At 50.3% G+C, this 21,205-nt stretch overlaps 1 protein-coding gene across 2 annotated transcripts in view; it reads left to right on the top strand.

The window, feature by feature from the left end:
- The first annotated feature begins 7,730 nt into the window (after positions 1-7,730).
- Positions 7,731-21,205, top strand: part of FBN3 (fibrillin 3) — a 71,990-nt gene continuing 58,515 nt past the window's right edge. For both annotated transcript variants that reach the window (XM_062510243.1, XM_062510242.1), the window contains exons 1-4: positions 7,731-7,897; positions 16,983-17,065; positions 19,089-19,187; positions 20,662-20,757. In XM_062510243.1, coding sequence (XP_062366227.1) covers positions 7,731-7,897; positions 16,983-17,065; positions 19,089-19,187; positions 20,662-20,757 — 445 coding nt within the window. The remainder of the gene's footprint in view (positions 7,898-16,982; positions 17,066-19,088; positions 19,188-20,661; positions 20,758-21,205) is intronic.

Raw genomic sequence — 21,205 nt, 5'->3', positions numbered from 1 at the left:
GTTCCAGCCCCTCTGCCAAGTTAAATTTCTGTGCTGCAGATCGCACAAAGGGGAGAAAAGAACCGCGAAAAAAAAAAATAAAATAATAATAATAATAAAAAAAATAATAAAAGAGGTTGGAAAAAAAGGGAAAACTCTGGAATTCAACCGAGGGCAGAGGGAGTAAGGTGGGGCTGGAGCAGACAGATGTGGTGGGGAGGGTCACATCTGCCTGGGGTGACCATTCCAGAGCCCAGGAACAAGGGCTGGATGTGCCTCCAGCCCACCTGAGGGCAACAAGAAAGGTGTTTGTGTCCCTGCTTGGAATTTCACAGGAAATGGAGGGATCGCCTTACTGCTGCCAGGAGAAAGAGGCAATTCTCAATCAGGCAGCTCCCGTGTCAAAAGTTCCACAGCGAAATCCCACTGCGCTCAGAGCAGGGCTTTTTTTTTTATTTATTATTATTTTTTTAATTTTTTTTTTTTAATGAATAAAATCTTAATAAATGTCCAGGGCTTGATTTCTCGCAGCAGCCTCGCCTGGCTTTGATCTCCTCTTGCCTGGGCTCAGCCCCTGCCAAGCCAAAGAGGGAAAAAGTCCCTTTTCCCCGGCTTTAAAGCAAAGGGTGTTTTTTTAAAAGCTCTTGGCTGTGGATACATCATCCCTCGGCCCCATCCCTCCTCTCCCAAATCCAGAGCACACACTGAAACAATTTCCCTGTGGTTTCCCTCCTTGGTGGAGTCGAATTCCTAGAAAACAAAAGGAATGTTGCAACCGTGGTCACAAGCTCGGAGCTGGAAATGTTCCCCAGGGCTGAGATCCTCGGAGGGGATTTGGGATCAGCCCTGCCCGGTGGCACCTCGGTCCCAGCCCCGCATCCCTGGGCTGTCATTCCTCCCACGTGCCTGGAAAATTCGGGAGTTTCTCCAACCCAGGGCGTTGCGGGAGGCAATGAGGATTTAGGGAATTCTGTCGGTTCTTTGCCCCCAAGCCCTGAGGTCGCTCAGAGCTCCCTGAGGTCTGACCTGGTCCTGTCTGAACCCAAAGGCTTGGGATGGACACGGAATTTCATCCCAGTGAATGCAGAGCCAGCAATTCCTCCCTGGGAGGGTGGCGAGACGCTGGAAGAGATTCCCAGAGAAGCTGAGGCTGCCGCAGGGATCCCTCGGGATGTTTTTTGAATTCAGGATTTTTAATTTTTTTTTTTTTTTTAATGTGCATTTTACAATGGACAATGTACAGGAGTGGGTTAGTATGGATCATCCCAGCAGGTGATTATTAATTATCCCAATTCCTGACAGCCACCGCCTGGAATTCCCTGCTGTCAGGAATTGGGATCATTCACATCCTTGGGATCACCTGTTCCCTGCGCTCACCCACTGAATTCCCTGCCCTGGAAAATTCTCAGGAGCCCCGGTGTTCACCCGGGACCTTTGAAATGTGTTTTTGGCGAGCAGAGGTCGCTGGGCTGAGCCAGAGGTGAGGCAGGAAGCTGCTCCAAGCTGATTATTGATTTCATGTCAGGGAGGAGGAGAAGCCAACCTGATTTTGGGGCCAAAACCCTGCTGGGCGTGTGTGGGGAAGGAGCTGATGCTGTGGAACGGGTTCCTTGAGGAAAGCTTTGCCTCGGCTGAGTCTCTCAGTGCCTCCCCTCGTGTGCTGCTCGCCGCCACTTTTGATCTCCAGCTCCTTCTGAAATTCCAAGGGGATGTTTCGGAGATTTTGGACAGTGCAGGTGCAGCCTGCCCTCATCCCCATGCCCACCTCAGCCCCTCTTAGCCCATTCCATGAATAAATCCCTCCATTCCCTGCTCTCTGAGCAGAGGGAGCAGGGACAGAGCTGGCCAGGACAGAGCAGCAGTGTCCATCCCACGTTCCCTGACCCTGGCTCTCTGCAAGGATTGCAGAACAAGAGCCTGAGTTTGCTTTTTAATTTGTGTGTGGGGGGGGTTTATTATTATTATTATTTTAATAATTTATTTTTCTGAGATGACATCACATTTCAGAGCTGCTGCTGCCCTGACAGCAGTTGTGTCATCCTGGAAGAAGCAACACGAGCTAATTTTAGCCAAGGCGGGTTTTTTTATTTTTTTTTAATGGCACTTTTAATAAAGGCAGGAATGGAAAAGTTCAAGGGGCTCTCAGCAGCTTTTCTGGGAATTCCCGACAGGCTCTGATGGGGCTGAACCTGCTCAGCTTTGATGCAGAAATGAAGGAAAGAGGTGAAGGAATCGAGGCTGACACCCAAATTCCCAGCTCTCGTCAGGATTGGGAGAACAAAGAATCCCAGGATGGTTTGGGTTGGAAAGGAACTGAGATCTCATCTCACGGCAGGGACACCTCCCCCTGTCCCAGGGGCTCCAGCCTGGCCTTGGACATTCCAGGGATCCAGGAACAGCCACAGCTGCTCTGGGAATTCCATCCCAGGGCTTCGTCCCTCTCACAGGGAGGAATTCCTTCCCAATTTCCCACCTAAAGCCCCTCTGTGTCCCTGGAAAACCATTCCCTGTGCCCTCCATCCCTTGTCCCAAATCCCTCTCCGTGTTTCTTGTGGCTCCTTCAGGCACTGGAAATCCACAGCTGGGACACCCCAAATTTCACTTCTCCATGCTGGACAATCCCAATTCCTGATTTCCCAATTCCTGATATCCCAATTCCCAATATCCCAGTTCTTGATATCCCAATTTCTGACTTCCCAGTTCCTGATTTCCCATTTCCTGTTATCCCAATTCCTGTTATCCCAGTTCCTGATTCCCCAATTCCTGTTTTCCCAGTTCCTTATTTCCCAATTCCTGGTATTTTAATTCCTGATTTCCCAGTTCCTTATTTCCCAATTCCCAACATCCCAGTTCCTGATATCCCAATTCCCGATATCCTTTCCTCCCACGAGCTTGCTGAGCATTAAAATGTAAATATTGAATTTAATATTTTAAGAAGCTTTAAGCCCCCTCCCCTGGGCATTTCCGTGGTTCCAATGGCATTAATGAACCAGGATCTCATCCCATTTTCCCAGAGGATTTTTATTTATTGCTAATTTATTGCTCCAAGTTCCACCTGCTTGCACAGGAGAAATGGCAAGAATTCCTGAATCTAAACTGGGAAAACTCATGAATCTCTTCTGGGTTTGTTAAGTAGTTTGGACAGATAATGAATCATCTGCAAATATTTGATTTCATTGATGGCAAAGTTATAGGCTGAGCTTTTTCCTTTTCTGAACAACATTTCAGGAGCTTGAATAAACGCAATAACTGAAAATTAATTAAAAGACCCTCTAAAAACAAATTTATATTATTTAAAGTCAAATTCTATGTTCAGGCCAGGCTAAAACATTCATCAAATCACCCCTAAATGACTCCTCCTTTACTTCTCCTTTCTCTTCATTTCTCACTCTGCCCAGGGCAGCAAAAAACTCAATTATTCCAAAGGTTCTGCTCCAAGCACATAATTAACAACAACAGGAATTAATTACAAGCATTTTTCCACTCATTAAGAAGTGAAACCCTTCCTTGAGCTGAGCCTAAGGTGGGTTTGAGGCCTCTCTCCTCCTCCTCCTCCAGGGAAAATGTCATTTTTGGGTCTTTCCTGGGTCTTTTTTTCCCATGGGATATCCCAGGCAAGTAAAGCCCAGGCTGGAATGGGGACAGGATTGGGGAATGGGAACGGGAATGGGAATGGGAATGGGAATGTTGGGAATGGGAAATGGGAATGGGAATGGGGACAGGAATGGGAAATGGGAATGGGAATGGGGACAGGAATGGGAAATGGGATTGGGAAATGGGGACAGGAATGGGAAATGGGATTGGGAATGGGGACAGGAATGGGAATGGGAATGGGAATGGGAATGGGAATGGGGACAGGAATGGGAATGGGAATGGGAATGGGGACAGGAATGGGAAATGGGATTGGGAAATGGGGACAGGAATGGGAATGGGAATGGGAATGGGAATGGGAATGGGAATGGGAATGGGAATGGGGACAGGAATGGGAATGGGAATGGGAAATGGGATTGGGAAATGAGGACAGGAATGGGAATGGGAATGGGAATGGGAATGGGAATGGGGACAGGAATGGGAATGGGAATGGGAATGGGAATGGGAATGGGAATGGGATTGGGATTGGGAATGGGGACAGGAATGGGAAATGGGATTAGGAATGGGAAATGGGGACAGGAATGGGAAATGGGATTGGGATTGGGAATGGGGACGGGAATTGGAAATGGGAATGGGAAATGGGATTGGGATTGGGATTGGGATTGGGATTGGGAATGGGGACAGGAATGGGAATTGTCTCCTGGCAGAGCTGCCTTCCCTGCCCAGCTCCATTCCCATCTCTGCCTTTTCCCTGGCATCCCGCAAGGTCGCTGGTAATTAGGCTGCTGTTAATTAGGCCGAGCCTCTCCTGACCCCTCCGGAGCTGGCTGGGGCTGACTGGGAGCGGGGCTGGGAACAGAGGAGAGCCAGGATTCCGAAGGGAGCAGCAGGACAAGGGCTGGGGCTCCCCTGGAACCCCGGGAATGGAGCCTCCCGTGCCGGGGCCGGGAGGGGCTGGGGCTGGGGCTGGAGCAGCCGTGGGGCGACCCTGGGGAATCCTTGGATCTCCCTCTGGATCCCCTTCGGTGCAGGAGCTCCTCTGAACGCCCCGGACCTGCAAAATCAGCCGGATTTGGGCTTTCCTGGGAGAATTCCGGGCTTCCACCCCTGGGAAAAGCCGTGGGTGAGCGGTGGCACGGAGCAGAGAGAGGATTTATGTGCATTTTATTCTGGGCTATTTGAAGAAAAGCCATGGGTTGTGGGGCCTGCAGCAAGAGGCAAATTGGGTGTTTTGGTGGTTTTTTTTTTTTTTAAATTTTATTTGATTGTTTCATTTTTATTTTTTTTTTCACAGAGCCAAAGGGTGGAATTGAACTCCCAAAAAGTTCTTTGTCAGAAGGAAGACTGAATATCTCCAACATGCTTTTATTCCTTAAATAATTTCTTTTGAGAAAATGCTTCTTAACCCCCAAGATTTTTTCTCCTCTGGAGCCGAGGCAACTTTTGGGTGTTAAAATCCTGGACCGGGCCACCAATTCCTTCAAAAATCCAGCTTTCCTTCATTGTTTCACACTTTAAACCAGGCAAACCACCAACCAGAAAAGTGCTTTTTCACTCGATATTTTCCCCTGCTGTACCACACCACCATTCCCCCCCCCCCCCGCCCCCCGCCAAAATTCAAACCAAACTCTAATTACCCCCACCCTGAGGACAACAAAACCAAACCAGCTATCCCCAAAATTCGGATTCGGATGAGCCCCGGGGTGACAGAAACAAGCTCGGGTTTGGACCCGAGCTCTCCCCCAACCTCTCCTCGGGGAATTTTTTTTTTTTTTTTATTTTTTTTATTTTTTTTTTTTTTTTTGGCTGGAGAATGTTGGGTTGAGCTACTCCCACCTCCCGAGCCCTCCCCCTGCCCTGGATGAGGCTGTACCTTTTCTGCTCTCCCCAGGAGTGAGGATTTCAGTCCCTCCTGCTCTGCCCAGACCTCCACCAAACAAAGGAGCTCTGGGCACATCACCAGCTCCAAGACTCAAAGGTATTTCATTTTTCCACCTCAACCTGCACAGCTGATTTATTTCTCTTTATCTCTTCCTTTCTCTGCTTGGTTATGTCCTGCACTTTTTTTTTTCTTTTTTTTTAAAAAAAAAAAACCCCAACATTTAATTTATTTGTTTTCACGCTCACACGCTTGGAAATGTTTTCCTGCTTCCTCCCCAACCGGTTTAAAATCTGATTTTTTAGGGTTTGGTTCTCGCATTGCTTTCTCAGTGTCTTTCTCACAAGTGGGGTTTGCTGGAATTTCTCAGCGCTGCAAAGAACTTTTTGGAGGCTTTTATTCCATTGAAACCGCGACTCTCTCGCGGCTGTAAATGACTTTTCCATGCGTGTGCGAGCTCTCCGGGAATGTCCCGTGTATCGATCATTTGTCAGGCTCCTCATCCCCCCGCGGGGAAATGGATGCAGCTGGAATTCCTTCGCTTTCCATCGCTGGAGTGCGAAACTTTCGGCGCTTTTTATTTTATTTTATTTTTTAAAATTTTTTTTTATTGCCACTTTTTTTTTATTGCCACTTTTTAAATTTTTTTTTTTTAATTGCCACTTTTTTTATTGCCACTTTTTAATTTTTTTTTTAATTGCCACTTTTTTTATTGCCACTTTTTAAAAACTTTTTTTAATTGCCACTTTTTTTTATTGCCACTTTTTTTTTATTGCCACTTTTTTTTTAAATTATTATTATTATTATTATAATTTTTTTCCCCCTCCATGCTGCCCGTTCCTCGGGAGCTGCGGGACAGGGAACACTCTGCCTTTTGTGTGGCTGGAGATAAGCGGAGCCGGCAGAGCTGACCGAGCTCGGGGGGTTGCAGGAAGGGGAATTTTTTCTTTGTCTCCCAACCCTGCCTTTCCCCTTCCCACTCTCCTCACTCTCTCTGTGCCTTTGAAATCTTAGAGCCTGAAAAAATTCCTGCCCTCAAGAGCTGAGACATTCCCAGCTGAGACGCTGGGAGCAGCGAAGGAAATTGAACTTTTAATTATTTTAAAATATTTTTAAATATTTTTTTTTTCTTGCTGGTGATTTTTTTTTTTTTTTTTTTTTTTTTTTGTTCAGTCACATTTTCTGTCCTGTCTGGGCTGATTTTCGAGGCTGGGCTGGCTCGGGAAAGTTGCAGTGGCAGAGCAGGGGGGGACAGTCAGGGGTGGCTCGGGGGCCTCTCCTTCCCCACCCGGGGCCTCTCGCAGCTCAGATTGTTCCCACTTCCCACTCCTGGGCACATCCAGGACGATTCCTCATTCCTGGAACACCAAATTTTGGGGTTCTTGAGGTGAGAGGTGCATCCCGAGCCGCTGCAGGCCGGGAGGAGGAAGGAGGAGGAGGAAGAGGAGGAAGGATGGGTTCCCCACGGGCACAGCTGGGGGAATTTGGGAATGGTGACCCTGGGGATGGGCTGGGATCCTTTTTAAAGCCTTTCCTTTGGGATTTCTCATCTCCTGCCCCCTGATCCCAGCCTTGCCTCCCCAGCCCACCGAGACCACCCTCCCCATCCCAGGGGCCACCCCCAGGACACCCCGATGTCCCTGGGGGGGTCAGTGCTGTGCCAGGGGCTGTCCCCATGCCAGGATGAGCCACGGATGAGCTGGGGGAGGTTTTCCAGCAGCTGATCCTGGAATAGCAGGGAGCCCAACAGAGCTGTGGGATGATGCTCCATGAGCAGGAGCTGCTCTTCCCTGGCCTTCTCCTGTGGCCTGGAGAACTTTGGCTGCTCTTTGTTTCTCCATCAGGAAAATAAATGTGAGGCAAAACCACAAGTCTTGGACATCTCCTGGTTTCCAGCTCTTGGGGGAGAAAGATTTGGGAATGCAGTGGTGGGGACCGGCAGTGGGAGAAAGATTTGGGAATGCAGTGGTGGGGACCGGCAGTGGGAGAAAGATTTGGGAATGCAGTGGTGGGGACTGACAGTGGGAGCTGGGTGGGTCTGAGCCTCTGATCTGCTCCTGGGCTGATCAATGACTTAAAAAAACCCCAGGAAAATCTTTAAAAATATCTCTTTCCCCCTCCTTTCATTCCAGAAAGGGAACTCCAGGACGGGTCCTTGGCACCCGGGGGCTGCTGCCAAAATCCATCCTCCTCCTCCTCCTCCTCTTCCTCCTCCTACAAGGGCAGCAGGGACCCTGCAGCTGGACAAAGCTCTCGGGGGACTCTCGGAATTGGGGCCAGCATGGGGGATTTGTGGCTGGCCAGGCTCCTGCTGGGCTGCACGGCCGTGCTGGCGCTGGCACCGGCCCGGGGACAGTACGAGGGGGACTTGCAGACTGACAGATTTGCAGCCTACGAGGAGAGACCCCCAAACAGAGTGAGGAGAAGGGGCCAGGACTCGCTGCGAGGGTGAGTTTGAGTTGTCTTTTCTTTGCTAAAGCAGATTTTTGGGATGTTGGAGGAGCTGGGCTGGCGGGGTCGCCATGCCCTGAGCTCGGCACGGACTTGGATCTGCAGGAGGGAAGTTCCTGGCACAGGGGACAGCCAGGGAGGATCCCACGGGAGCAGAGCAGGGCACTGAGCTCCTTTTTGGGGGTGCAACACTTGGGGGTCACCTGATGGGTGGGTTTGTCTTCCCTGGGAGGGTGGGCACAGAATTCCCAGACCGGCTGTGGATTTCCCATCCCCAGGCCAGGCTGGATGGAGCTTGGAGCAGCCTGGGGCAGTGGGAGGTGTCCCTGCAGGGGTGGCACTGGGTGGGCTTGAAACCCAACCCATCCCATGCCCTGCTCTGGTGGCTGATCCTATTCTTCCCCTGTTCCCTGTGGGATGTTGGCACCTCGGGATTTGCCCCTGGGGTCCCTCTGGCTGTGCTCCAGGTGCTCTGGTTGTGCTGGGAGCTTTCTGCCTTCCGTTCTCCCAAATCCAGGGTCGTGTCCCAGCTGAGCCCAGGTCCAGCAGGGCTGAGCTCAGCTCTGCTGCTCTAAGATGGTTCCTGGCCCACACTGATCCGGGGTTATTTGGAGTTATTTGGAGTTATTTGGAGTTATTTGGAGTTATTTTAAGTCCGTCTGGCTGCAGCTCCTGGGCGCTGTTCCCGTGTCCGTGGGGATCCACGCAGGGGGCTGGGCTGTGCCAGAGGCTCAGGAATGCTGGAATGCTGCTGGAATGGGGGCAGTGCCCCCCAAAAAGGGCAGGGTTTGAGCCACAGCTGGATCCTTGGGGATGGAGGTGTCTCCTCCTGGAATTCCAGCCCAGGGATGGAGGTGTCTCCTTCTGGAATTCCAGCTCAGGGATGGAGGTGTCTCATCCTGGAATTCCACCCTGGGGATGGAGGTGACTCCTCCTGGAATTCCAGCTCAGGGATGGAGGTGTCTCATCCTGGAATTCCAGCTCAGGGATGGAGGTGTCTCCTCCTGGAATTCCAGCTCAGGGATGGAGGTGTCTCCTCCTGGAATTCCAGCCCAGGGATGGAGGTGTCTCCTCCTGGAATTCCAGCTCAGGGATGGAGGTGTCTCCTCCTGGAATTCCAGCCCAGGGATGGAGGTGTCTCCTTCTGGAATTCCACCCTGGGGATGGAGGTGTCTCCTCCTGGAATTCCAGCCCAGGGATGGAGGTGTCTCCTCCTGGAATTCCAGCTCAGGGATGGAGGTGTCTCATCCTGGAATTCCAGCTCAGGGATGGAGGTGTCTCCTCCTGGAATTCCAGCTCAGGGATGGAGGTGTCTCCTCCTGGAATTCCAGCTCAGGGATGGAGGTGTCTCCTCCTGGAATTCCAGCCCAGGGATGGAGGTGTCTCCTCCTGGAATTCCAGCCTGCATGGCCTCCCCTCCTGCTCCCATGGACTTGGAAAAGAGGGACAAGGACTGCCCAGGGATTTGGGCTTTTCAAAGCTCCCCGTGTTCATCCCTTGGGATGATCCCTAAGGAATTCTGGCATGCTCATCCCTCAGATAAAACATCCCAAATCAGATAAAAGCTCCCGGCTCTCTGTGGGGGTTGCAGTGGATGATCTCCAGCTCCCTTCCAAGCCCGCCCATTCCAGGGGGCTGTGATTAACAGGGCTGGAGCTGCTTCTTGAAAAAAAAAAAAACCCCTCTCTCCTCCAGCATTCCCAGCATTCCCACCTTCCCTCCATGGGAGCCAGGCTTGGCTCAAAGCACCCAAGTCCTTCATTCCCAATCCCCAGCTCTTGGTTTTCCACCTCCCTCCATCCCCTCCTCAGCCTGGGATGCTGCTCTGCCACATCCAGAGGCTCCCGTTCATCCCAGGGCTCTGTGGCTGATTCCTGGCTCTTGGGAAAGACTGGAAGGAGTTGATGTGGGCATGGGTAACAGGAGGACAAAGGAGGCCAGAGAAGGAAATGAATATTTTCATTGTTCCCAGCACCCAGAGGAGAAGGTCACTGGTGCCCTGTGGACACTCAGGGATTGGAGTAACCAGATCCAGCTGTAAAAATTCCTTACAGTGAAAATCCCTTTAGGTTCTGAAGAGCCCAAATTCCAAAAATTAAGGGCTCCTTGTGCCCTTCAAACTCTCCCTCAGGGCAGCCACCCCCAAATTCTGGCCTGGCTCAGTTCCCAGTGACTCCAGGGCTGGGGTCCCCCTGCTCCCCCTTTCACCCTTTGCCCTCTGGAGCTGCTGCTGCTGCAGGAAGAGAAACCCCCCCTGGGTTAAGGGCAGGGAAATCTGTTCAGCTGGAGCTGGAGCCAGCTGAGGAATCCTTGTTTTCCTGTTCCCAGGGAGGGATTCCTGGTGGGCAGCACAGAGGGAGCTGTCCCAGGGGTTCCCAGGCTCCCTGACCATCCCTGGGGTTTGTGTCCAAATCTCTCCTTCCCTTCCAGCCTTTCTGCTGGAAATCTCCCCCTTTGGAACCTCTGTGTCCCAGGAAAGAGAAGAAATGGGAGATGTTTGAAACAATGTCCTGCTGGGCTTGGAAATCATCAGATATCACCAGGCAGCTCCTGCAGAGCCCAAAATCCCAGAGATTCTCCCCAAAATGGTGCTGGACCTTTGTCCTTGAAACAGTTCTGGGAAGTTTTTAGTTATGGATCATTGTTGGGAGCTTGGACTTGATGATCTCAGAGGTTTGTTTCCAAATTTAATAATTCTGGGATCTTCCCTGACCTGGCTTTTGCTGTTTTAAGGCTTTGGGATCCTTTGCTGCTGTGGAATTTCCCTTTGGGAAAAGTGGATCGGTCACAGTTCCAGGTTTGGTTCTTTCAGAGTGGCCAAAGGAAGGATCCAAGGGGGGAATGTCAATAAATGTTGTTTAAATCTGGAGTTGTTTCACAATATGGGCACGTGGGTGACCTTGACAACTGCATTTTATGGAATTATCTCTTCTCCAAAGCCACCCAGTGAACCTTTAATCCCATTTATCCCCATTTAACAGCTCAGGACACCATTGTAAATATTTGCTTTGGCTTTGCCCTCACAGCCCCCCAGCTTTCCCTTTTGGGGAGATAAACCAGTTCCAGCCTGGGATCTCTCCTGCTCTGAGCATTCCCTTGGTTCCAGGGCTTGCAGGGAGGGATTTGGACAGAGCTGGAATTAAATCCCAGCTGTGTCCCATGGGCTGGGCTGGAGATTCCTTGGACACCACTGCTGAGAGAGGGTCCAAAAATTTGGTTGTTGGGTCTGGGTGGAGGAAAAGGGACAAATGTTGAGTATTTGCTGTTGGATTTGAGGGTGGAGCAGTGCAGGGTCCTGACTGTTCTCCTCTGGGGAAACCTTCCCGGGGCTCCTGGACCTGCTGCAGCTCTGCTTTATTGTCCCTTGAAAGAATTTAATTTCCCAATGGGAATTAATCAGAGTTTTCTCTTCCCACACCTTTTATTCCAGCTCCCAAAGTCTTTCCCAAGGTTTTCCTGCCATTCCTGGAGCATTTTATCCATGGCAGAAGTGTTTTCCTTCCCCAGACACATCCAAGGACTCAAGGGACAGCCACCAACCCTGATAAGATTTGGATTTTCCCCTTCCCTTTAGGAATTTTTCCCTTCCCTTTGGGCATTTTGCTCCCCCCCTGCTGGGTTAATGGCTGGGATGATCTCTGTGTTTTCCAGCCCTCATTCTCTTGGGATTTTTCCTCCTTTGTGCCTCCTTTTCTCCCTCCATCTCCAAATTCTCTTGTTTCCCAAACAAAACCCCACCAGAAGTTCAGAGAGACAAATGAGACTCAGGTGAACTTTTAGCAAGTTTTTTTTTGTTTGTTTGTTTTTTAAACTCCAGGAGATAAAAATTCCCAAACACTGGTTCAGTTTCTCTGCAATATCACCCACAAGTGGCACAAACCACACATCCTGTGGGTTCTGTAGAATCCTGGGGTGGTTTGGCTTGGAAGGACCTCAAAGATCATCCAGAATCCATTAAAACCATGGGACTGGGAGGGAGGAATTGCTCCCAGTGGCTCCCAGTGCCCAGCGTGAGCTGTCCCTGCTGCTGTCCCTGCTCCAGGGCACTTGGAGAGCCCTTGGGAAGAGGCTCCAGCAGTCCAGGTCAAAGACTGGGGCTGTTTCTGCTGGAATTATATTTCTTTAGAGCTCATTCCCATCCCAGCCTCCTTCAATAAAGAGAAAAGTATGAAATCAATGCAAAGCAGGGATTAAATGCAAAATAAACAAGCCTCTTATCCAGCCCTGCTTTCCCAAATAACAATTAATAAAGGCACGGGGAGCAATAAATCCCAGCCCAGGCCCGGCTTTAATCCAGCCTTAAACCCATTAAAGCAGAGACAATTTCAAATGAGCCTCTCCTGAAGGGCCCAGCCCTGACAAATCCCATTCTGAGGCAGGATTGGGATGGGAATTATTGCTTTAATGAACCCTTGAGCAGTTTCCAGGAGCAGGGGGGGTGTGGAACAAAGAAGGGGGAGCAGGGATGGCTGGGCTGGCACTGCCATTTCCAAGGAAGAATAAAGCCTGGCTTTAAGCACAGCTCGTTATGTCAAGCCCATTAATTATGGGCTGGCCTCTGCAAGTGAGAAGATGGATGTTGGGAGAGGCGTTTGTGGGACCCCTGCCCCGAGGGCAGCACTCTGAGGAGGCCAAATTAAAAATTAATTGTGGGGAAAAGGCAACGGGAGCAGCTCCCAGCTGATTTTTGACACCTCCTCATTTTCCACTCCATGAGGAATTCATTTCCATTCCGTGAGGAATGGAGAGGGAAATGGTGGAGCTGCAGAACAGGAGCTGAGGGATGCAGGAGGATTCTCCAAAATCTCCCTGAGCTTGGATGCAAAGGAGAGGGGAAAGGCACAGGCTGGGATTTGGGGACACAAACGGGGCTGGACCCAACTTTGGGGTGATGGGAAAGGTGAAGGGTGGGGCTCTGAGTGTCCTCAGAGAGGGGCACAGGGGATTCCCAGCGGGATTTTCATCCGAGTCCATCCCTGACCTCGCAGTTCCAGCAGAGTCTTAGGAATGAGAAAGGTTCCAAACCCACCTGGAGGTGGCACCTGGGGACAGGCTGGTGGCCGTGGTGGTGGCGCTGCCTGAGGACCTCAGAGTCTTCTCCAGCCTCGACAATTCCATGATTCTCTGAACCAGAGTGCTCCTAAGAGACACCAGAAGCTGAAATTTCCCATTTTTTAACCTCAATCCTGGATTTCAGGCAGCCAGAACCCCCTCACTGAGCCGGGGGGAGTGGGGGGGGAAACGAGTTTTAACTGCAACGATCGGGACACTCAAAAACCCAAATTACCAAAAGAGCCCCAAATTTCCTTGAGGGAAGGTGCAGCTGGAATTCTGCCCCTGTGATCCAGGCACCTCTGGAGCACATTCCTGCTCCCAGCTCCACGTCTCAGCCCCGTTCCCAGCGCCAGGGCTGGAATACTACGAACAACACCAGCAACAACGTGAAGGCAGCACTTGGAAACCTCTGACTCGAGACTTTTGTTCCTCAATTTTCCTCAGGCCCTGATTTATGTTGTGAAATGGTTGATCTTGGCCTCCTGGCCGTGGCTGGGTTCTCTTGTTTTTGGCAGGAGTCGTGAGGGAGAGTATTGGAATGGCAAAGGAATATCTGGCGGAGGAGCCGGAGGTTGTATGGGTTTTGTCTGGAAGTTTTAAGGGCTGTATTTGAAGTTTTGATTTATTTCAGAATTTAAGGAGGGGGGGGGGGGGGGGGAAATGGAAGAGTTGGTAGTGCTGCTTTCCAAATGAAAGTGTGAAGTAGTTCCTGGAAATCTGTTGGATTTTTAGTCTTTTTTCAAAGGGAAAGGTTCCTTGCTGGTCTGTAGGGGTTGAATTAAATGTGCACTGAGAAGGGAAATTTTCCTACCCTCACTCAGAGAAGATGTGGGAAGAACTCAATAAAGGGGAAAAAAATGCTCTTATGGTCAAAGCAGAGGTGTTGAACAAGATTTTAGATTCCCCTCCTTGCTGAAAAAACGTAGAATAGAAAATGATCAGGATTATTGGGCTTGAACCCAGAGCAGCTGGAACCCAACCTCTGCAAGACTCTCCTTCTGCTTTCCTTCATTCCTTTGATGAAACCAAATGAGAATAATTAAAACTATTAATTCCATCTCCCAGAGGTGAGGCCCTAGAAGAGAATTCCCTGAGCAGTTGTGGCTGCTCCATCCCTGGAAGTGTCCAAGGCCAGGTTGGAGCACCCAGGGACAGAGGGACATTTGGATGAGATCCCATTGGGATGGGATTTAAGGTCCTTCCGACCCAAACCAGTCTGGGATTTTATGATCCCATGTTTCTATGTGCTGAGTTTGGAATATTTTTTTGCTGGCAGTGTCACACGTCCAAAATTCTGTTGGAAGTTCTGAGCTTTGTGGCTTTTCCTCGTGGCACAGACATTCAGCACCTCTCACCTTTAAACCCCAGCTCTTAGAAACAAAAAAAAATTGGAATTGTTGGGACTTGAAACCATTTCTAAAAGTCTTCAGGAGCTGCTTTGGAGAACCAGGGATGGGTTCCAGGTGGGAGGAATTCAGAACCCCCTTGTCATTGTCCCCACACTGAACAGGGGCAGGTCTGACTTCTCCAGGGGGATTTTCTGGGATTTTTTTTTTTTTTTCCCATTGCAAATTCCTCATCAAACACAGCCAGGCCTGGGGGAGCGAGCAGAGGACTGCTCAAAGTGAGAATTGTCTCAAATCAATCCCTTCAGCACTGACTGGGGGGATCTGCTCAGTCCAGCAGGAGCAGGACACAAACGCACCGAGGATCCCAAAGCCAGCATTGTTTGGGATCTGTTCCCACGCCCTGACACAATCCCAAATCCCTCAAGGGGAGGGGAAGATGCTTTCCCAAACCCACCCTGGCATTTGGCAGCAGATTTTTGTCCCCTGTGATCCCCACCGAGGCCAGGGGGGCTCCAGAGCTGTCCCCAGCCATTGTCAGAGCTGATCCCAAGGGCGTAGCAAAAATCCGGGCACCGACCAAAACCAGAGCAAATCCTGAATTGGAGGGAAAAATTTGGAGAGGTGGGATCATTGTCCCTGGCAAACCACAGGCTGAAGTCATCCACATTCATTTTGTTTGAGTTTCACAATGAGAGAAAGGCTGCAGGGGCTGGGGGGGGGTGGGGGGGAATCACAAATAATCCCAAAAGAAACTTCCCTGTCTCTTCCTGAAAGAAGCTTTTCCATGGATAGCAGAAACCCCTGAAAATCCTCATTAACCTGGAATTAGGTGAATTTTCACTGCTGAAGCAAAAGGTGGCTCTGGATGGTTGGGAAAACCTGGAGTCAATGGTCATTTTATAAGAGGTGAACAAGTTGGGGATTGGCTGAATCTGTTCCTGTAGGGTTCGATTTCCCCCCACAGGTTTTGCTTAGGATGAGGTTTGAAGGCAGAAAAAAAATTTTCCAATAAGGAAAGGGACAGGCAAGATGGGAACTGGGAATTCCATTCTCCCTTGTCAGAGCGGCTGCTCCCCAAACTGGAGGAGCTGGCAGAGCAGGAGAGAATTTCATGGCTGGAGCTCCACGGAGAATATAGAGAGAGAAAGGAGGAGAATATGAGGATGTTCCCAAAATATTGGGAAAGCTGAATGGATCCCAGGGTAGTCAGAGCGGAGTTAGGAGCTCAGGAGAGGGAGAAGCGCTGCCCTGGAATCTGAGCCTGCAGATTCTCCATCCAGATTTCCCCCGGTTTCCTCCCTCTCCAGCTTTTCCTGGGACCAGTCAGTGCCCGCAGGACCGAGCTCTTCCCAGCTCCTTCTTCAGCCCCATCCTGGTGCTCCAGCTCCTATCCCAGATCCCAGCATTTCCCATCCCGGTGCCATTCCCAGATTCCAGCATTTCCCATCCCGGTGCCTTTCCCAGATCCCAGCATTTCCCATTCCTGCTCCTATCCCAGATCCCAGCATTTCCCATCCCGGTGCCATTCCCAGATCCCAGCATTTCCCATTCCGGTGCCATTCCCAGATTCCAGCATTTCCCATCCCGGTGCCATTCCCAGATCCCAGCATTTCCCATTCCCGCTCCTTTCCCAGATCCCAGCATTTCCCATCCCGGTGCCATTCCCAGATTCCAGCATTTCCCATCCCGGTGCCTTTCCCAGATCCCAGCATTTCCCATTCCTGCTCCTGTCCCAGATCCCAGCATTACCCATCCCGGTGCCATTCCCAGATCCCAGCATTTCCCATTCCCGCTCCTTTCCCAGATCCCAGCATTTCCCATCCCGGTGCCATTCCCAGATCCCAGCATTTCCCATTCCTGCTCCTTTCCCAGATCCCAGCATTTCCCATTCCTGCTCCTATCCCAGATCCCAGCATTTCCCATCCCGGTGCCATTCCCAGATCCCAGCATTTCCCATTCCCGCTCCTTTCCCAGATCCCAGCATTTCCCATCCCGGTGCCATTCCCAGATCCCAGCATTTCCCATTCCTGCTCCTTTCCCAGATCCCAGCATTTCCCATCCCGGTGCCATTCCCAGATTCCAGCATTTCCCATCCCGGTGCCTTTCCCAGATCCCAGCATTTCCCATTCCTGCTCCTTTCCCAGATTCCAGCATTTCCCATTCCCGCTCCTTTCCCAGATCCCAGCATTTCCCATTCCCGCTCCTTTCCCAGATCCCAGCATTTCCCATCCCAGGTCCTTTCCCAGATTCCAGCATTTCCCATCCCAGGGCTCTCTGTTCCAGGGCTTTTCCCTCGTTTCCAGCTCTTCCACGGGGGCAGTGTCAGGGGGCATCGATCGCTCGGTGCCATCCGTGGGAATTCCCTCTGTCCATCCCGGTTTATCGCTGATCCCAGCGTTTGTTTTCCCTCTGTCCTTCCTTCACATCCCTCTTGGGGTCACATTCACCTCATTTGCATAATTCTCATTAGCTAATGAGCCCTTTGGGAAGGTGACAAGGGACGATCCATCCATGAAAAAAAACCCCAAGGAGGCAGAGCTGAGCAGAGAAGGGGGGGGGGGGGGGGGTGGGGGGGTCGGAAATCCCTCTGGAATTTTAAATTTAATTTTAAATTTATTTTTAAACTCTTAAATTATGTCCTCAGAGGCAAAAACCCCAAAACTCTGTTTGATTTTCAGCCCAAATGTCTGCGGCTCGAGGTTCCATTCCTACTGCTGTCCCGGCTGGAAAACTCTGCCTGGAGGGAACCAGTGCATTGTCCGTGAGTATCCCTGGATCCATTTGATCCATTTGATCCATTTGATCCATTTTATCTATTTTATTCATGCATCCATTTTATCCTTGAATCCATTTTATTAATTTTATCCATTTTATCCATTTAATCCATTTTGTCCATTTTATCCATTTTATTCATGTATCAATTTTATCCATTTTATCCATGTATCCATTTTATTAATTTTGTCCATTTTATTAGTTTATCCATTTTATCCATTTTATCCATGTATCCATTTTATCAATTTTATCCACTTTATTAACGTATCCATTTAATCCATTTTATTAATTATGTCCATTTTATTCACGTATCCATTTTATCCCTGTATCCATTTTATTAATTTTGTCCATTTTATCCATTTTATTAATGTATCCATTTTATCCATGTATCCATTTTATTAATTTTGTCCATTTTATTAGTTTATCCATTTTATCCATTTTATCCATTTATCCATTTAATCAATTTTATCCACTTTATTCACGTATCCATTTAATCCATTTTATTAATTATATCCATTTTATTCACGTATCCATTTTATCCCTGTATCCATTTTATCAATTTCCCTGCTCCCAGGGGAGCTGCCAGCCTGGTGGGAAGGAATTTGGAATTCCAGCTCAGGATCAGGGCTCCTGGGAATTCCCAGCTCTGCTAATCCCAATTAAAGCTGGGTGGTTCCAACTGGTCCCAGTTATTGAATTCATCCTTTAATCCCTTCCTAAAGTGTCACCAGTGCCTGCTTTGGGACAGGAGGCTCCTGGGGAAATTTTTCTCCTGATTTTTTGCTTGTTCCCATGGAATAATTCCGTTACTTCATGGTGACATTGCAAACCTGGTGTCACCAGAGGTTTCTCCCAGCGGGAATTTGAATCTTTAAGGGATCTCGGGAGGACGATTGAGATAAATCTCACCTGGATTGGGAGTTTTCCTTCCTGTCTGGGCTCTCCAGGGCTGGAGAATCCATGGGTGGGGCTGATGGAGGATAAAGGTGTCCCTGCCCATGGATGGGATGGAATGGGATGGAATGGGATGGGATGGGATGGGATTGGACTGGATTGGATTGGATTGGATTGGATTGGATTGGACAGGATTGGATTGGATTGGATTGGACTGGATTGGATTGGATTGGATTGGATGGGATTGGATTGGATTGGATTGGATTGGACTGGATTGGATTGGATTGGATTGGATTGGATTGGATGGGATTGGATTGGACTGGACTGGATTGGATTGGATGGGATTGGATTGGATTGGATTGGGTTGGATTGGATTGGGTTGGATTGGATTGGATTGGGTTGGATTGGATGGGATTGGATTGGATTGGATTGGGTTGGATTGGATTGGGTTGGATTGGATTGGATTGGGTTGGATTGGATTGGGTTGGATTGGATTGGATTGGATTGGACTGGATTGGATGGGATTGGATTGGATTGGATTGGGTTGGGTTGGATTGGGTTGGATTGGATTGGGTTGGATTGGATTGGATTGGATTGGATTGGATTGGATTGGATGGGATTGGATTGGGTTGGATGGGATTGGGTTGGGTTGGATTGGATTGGGTTGGATTGGATTGGGTTGGGTTGGATTGGGTTGGATTGGATTGGGTTGGACTGGATTGGGTTGGGTTGGATTGGATTGGGTTGGGTTGGGTTGGATTGGGTTGGATTGGATTGGGTTGGATTGGATTGGGTTGGATTGGGTTGGATTGGATTGGGTTGGATTGGATTGGATTGGGTTGGATTGGATTGGGTTGGGTTGGATTGGATTGGATTGCGTTGGGTTGGATTGGATTGGATTGGGTTGGATTGGATTGGGTTGGATTGGGTTGGATTGGATTGGATTGGGTTGGGTTGGATTGGATTGGGTTGGGTTGGATTGGGTTGGATTGGGTTGGATTGGATTGGATTTCAGGTGCCCCAGCCCTTCCCTGGGTGATTCCTGTTCCAAGGGATGAATCCAGAGGCAGCTCTGTGAATTCCCGAGGTGTAATCCCATTGTCCTTCTGTGCCTGCAGCAATCTGCAGGAATTCCTGCGGGGATGGATTCTGCTCCCGGCCCAACATGTGCACCTGCTCCAATGGACAACTCTCCCCAAACTGTGGCTCAGCTGGAGGTGAGGGAATTCTCCTGGCGATCCCAGGACTTCTGTGCTCTCCCAAAAGAGGGGAAGGAATCCAATCCCTGCAGTTCTACCCTAAACGGGGCAGAGCTCACAAAATATTCCATTTTTCAGAACGTGTTCCGTGTTCTGGGGTGCTTTCCCTGAGGGCTCTTCCTGCAGAAATAAACGGGATTTTGGAGTTTTTTTTAAGGACTCAGATGGAGAGAGACATCCCAAGAATTAATTTTCCATGAGTGCCCAGCTGCAGAGGAGCCTTTGGGATAAAGCGGCCCCTCAAAGGCACAGTCAGGGGATACCTGGGAGAAGGAAATTCCCAGGATCTGCTTCCCAAAGTGCCACGTTGTGCTCCAGATCCCCCTGGAAGCAGCGGAGCCTGCAGCCCTCGGGGAGGGGAAGGTGCTGGAGCCACCAAACTCCGGGAGTCAGGGTCCATGTGGGAGCAATCAGGGAGGAATTCCAGGAATGCCGAGAGCTGTGCATCAATCCCGTGGCATTCCCGGGAGCCTGGAATGGCTGGGAGGGGAGGGGGCTCCTCCAATCTGGAATTCGCTGTTGGGGGCTGGATTTTTGTGGAAAAGCAGACAATTTGTGCATTCCAGAGGCAAGAAAAGTCACTGTGCCTCCTCTGGAATAACAAAGAGTGGCGTTTCCTGCTTGGTTTCCCACTCCAGGGAGTAAAGATGTTTTAGGAGTCCTCTGAAGGGGTTTAGCTGGAATAGTGAGTGAGTTTTCCCAAGCTCCTCAGAAGGAGTTGATAGGGAAGAGTTTGGAAGATTTGACAACCCGAAGTGGGAAAAGGGTTGAAAATGGAGCAATAATGGAAAGGAATGATAAAAAGGGTGGGAAAATATTGGAAAAGTATAAAATCTTGAAAGGAAAGATTGTGACAGGGTTGTCAAAGACAGGGAGACATCAGGAATTGTGCCCTGGGGTGATTCCCTGTCCCCAGTGCAGAACTGGGAATCCCGGGGTCATTCCCTGTCCCTGTCCCTGTCCCCAGTGCAGAACTGGGAATCCCGGGGTCATTCCCTGTCCCTGTCCCTGTCCCTGTCCCTGTCCCCAGTGCAGAACTGGGAATCCCGGGGTCATTCCCTGCCCCTGTCCCTGTCCCCAGTGCAGAACTGGGAATCCCGGGGTCATTCCCTGTCCCTGTCCCTGTCCCCAGTGCAGAACTGGGAATCCCGGGGTCATTCCCTGCCCCTGTCCCTGTCCCCAGTGCAGAACTGGGAATCCCGGGGTCATTCCCTGCCCCTGTCCCTGTCCCCAGTGCAGAATTGGGAATCCCGGGGTCATTCCCTGTCCCTGTCCCTGTCCCCAGTGCAGAACTGGGAATCCCGGGGTCATTCCCTGTCCCTGTCCCTGTCCCCAGTGCAGAACTGGGAATCCCGGGGTCATTCACTGCCCCTGTCCCTGTCCCCAGTGCAGAACTGGGAATCCCGGGGTCATTCCCTGTCCCTGTCCCCAGTGCAGAGCTGCAGCGTGCGGTGCATGAACGGGGGCAGCTGCTCCGAGGAATCCTGCCTGTGCCAGAAGGGATTCACCGGCACCTACTGCGGGCAGCGTGAGTGATGGGAATGGGAATGGGATTGGGAATGGGAATGGGAATGGGAATGGGAATGGGAATGGGAATGGGAATGGGATGGGAATGGGAATGGGATTGGGAATGGGGATGGGAGTGAGAATGGGAATGGGAATGGGAATGGGAATGGGAATGGGATGGGAATGGGAATGGGATTGGGAATGGGAATGGGAATGGGATTGGGAATGGGGATGGGAATGGGAATGGGATTGGGAATGGGAATGGGAATGGGAATGGGAATGGGAATGGGAATGGGATTGGGAATGGAATGGGAATGGGATGGGAATGGGAATGGGAATGGGAATGGGAATGGGATGGGAGTGAGAATGGGAATGGGAATGGGATGGGAATGGGAACAGGGATGGGGGTGGGAATGGGATTGGGAATGGGGTCAGGAATGGGAATGGGAATGCAGGTGAGAATGGGAATG

This window comes from Cinclus cinclus, chromosome 28 (genome assembly GCF_963662255.1).
Source record: "Cinclus cinclus chromosome 28, bCinCin1.1, whole genome shotgun sequence".
In the NCBI taxonomy this organism is placed as follows: domain Eukaryota; kingdom Metazoa; phylum Chordata; class Aves; order Passeriformes; family Cinclidae; genus Cinclus; species Cinclus cinclus.
Note: the sequence above shows the minus strand (reverse complement) of the source record. Positions and strands in the feature narration are given on the sequence as shown.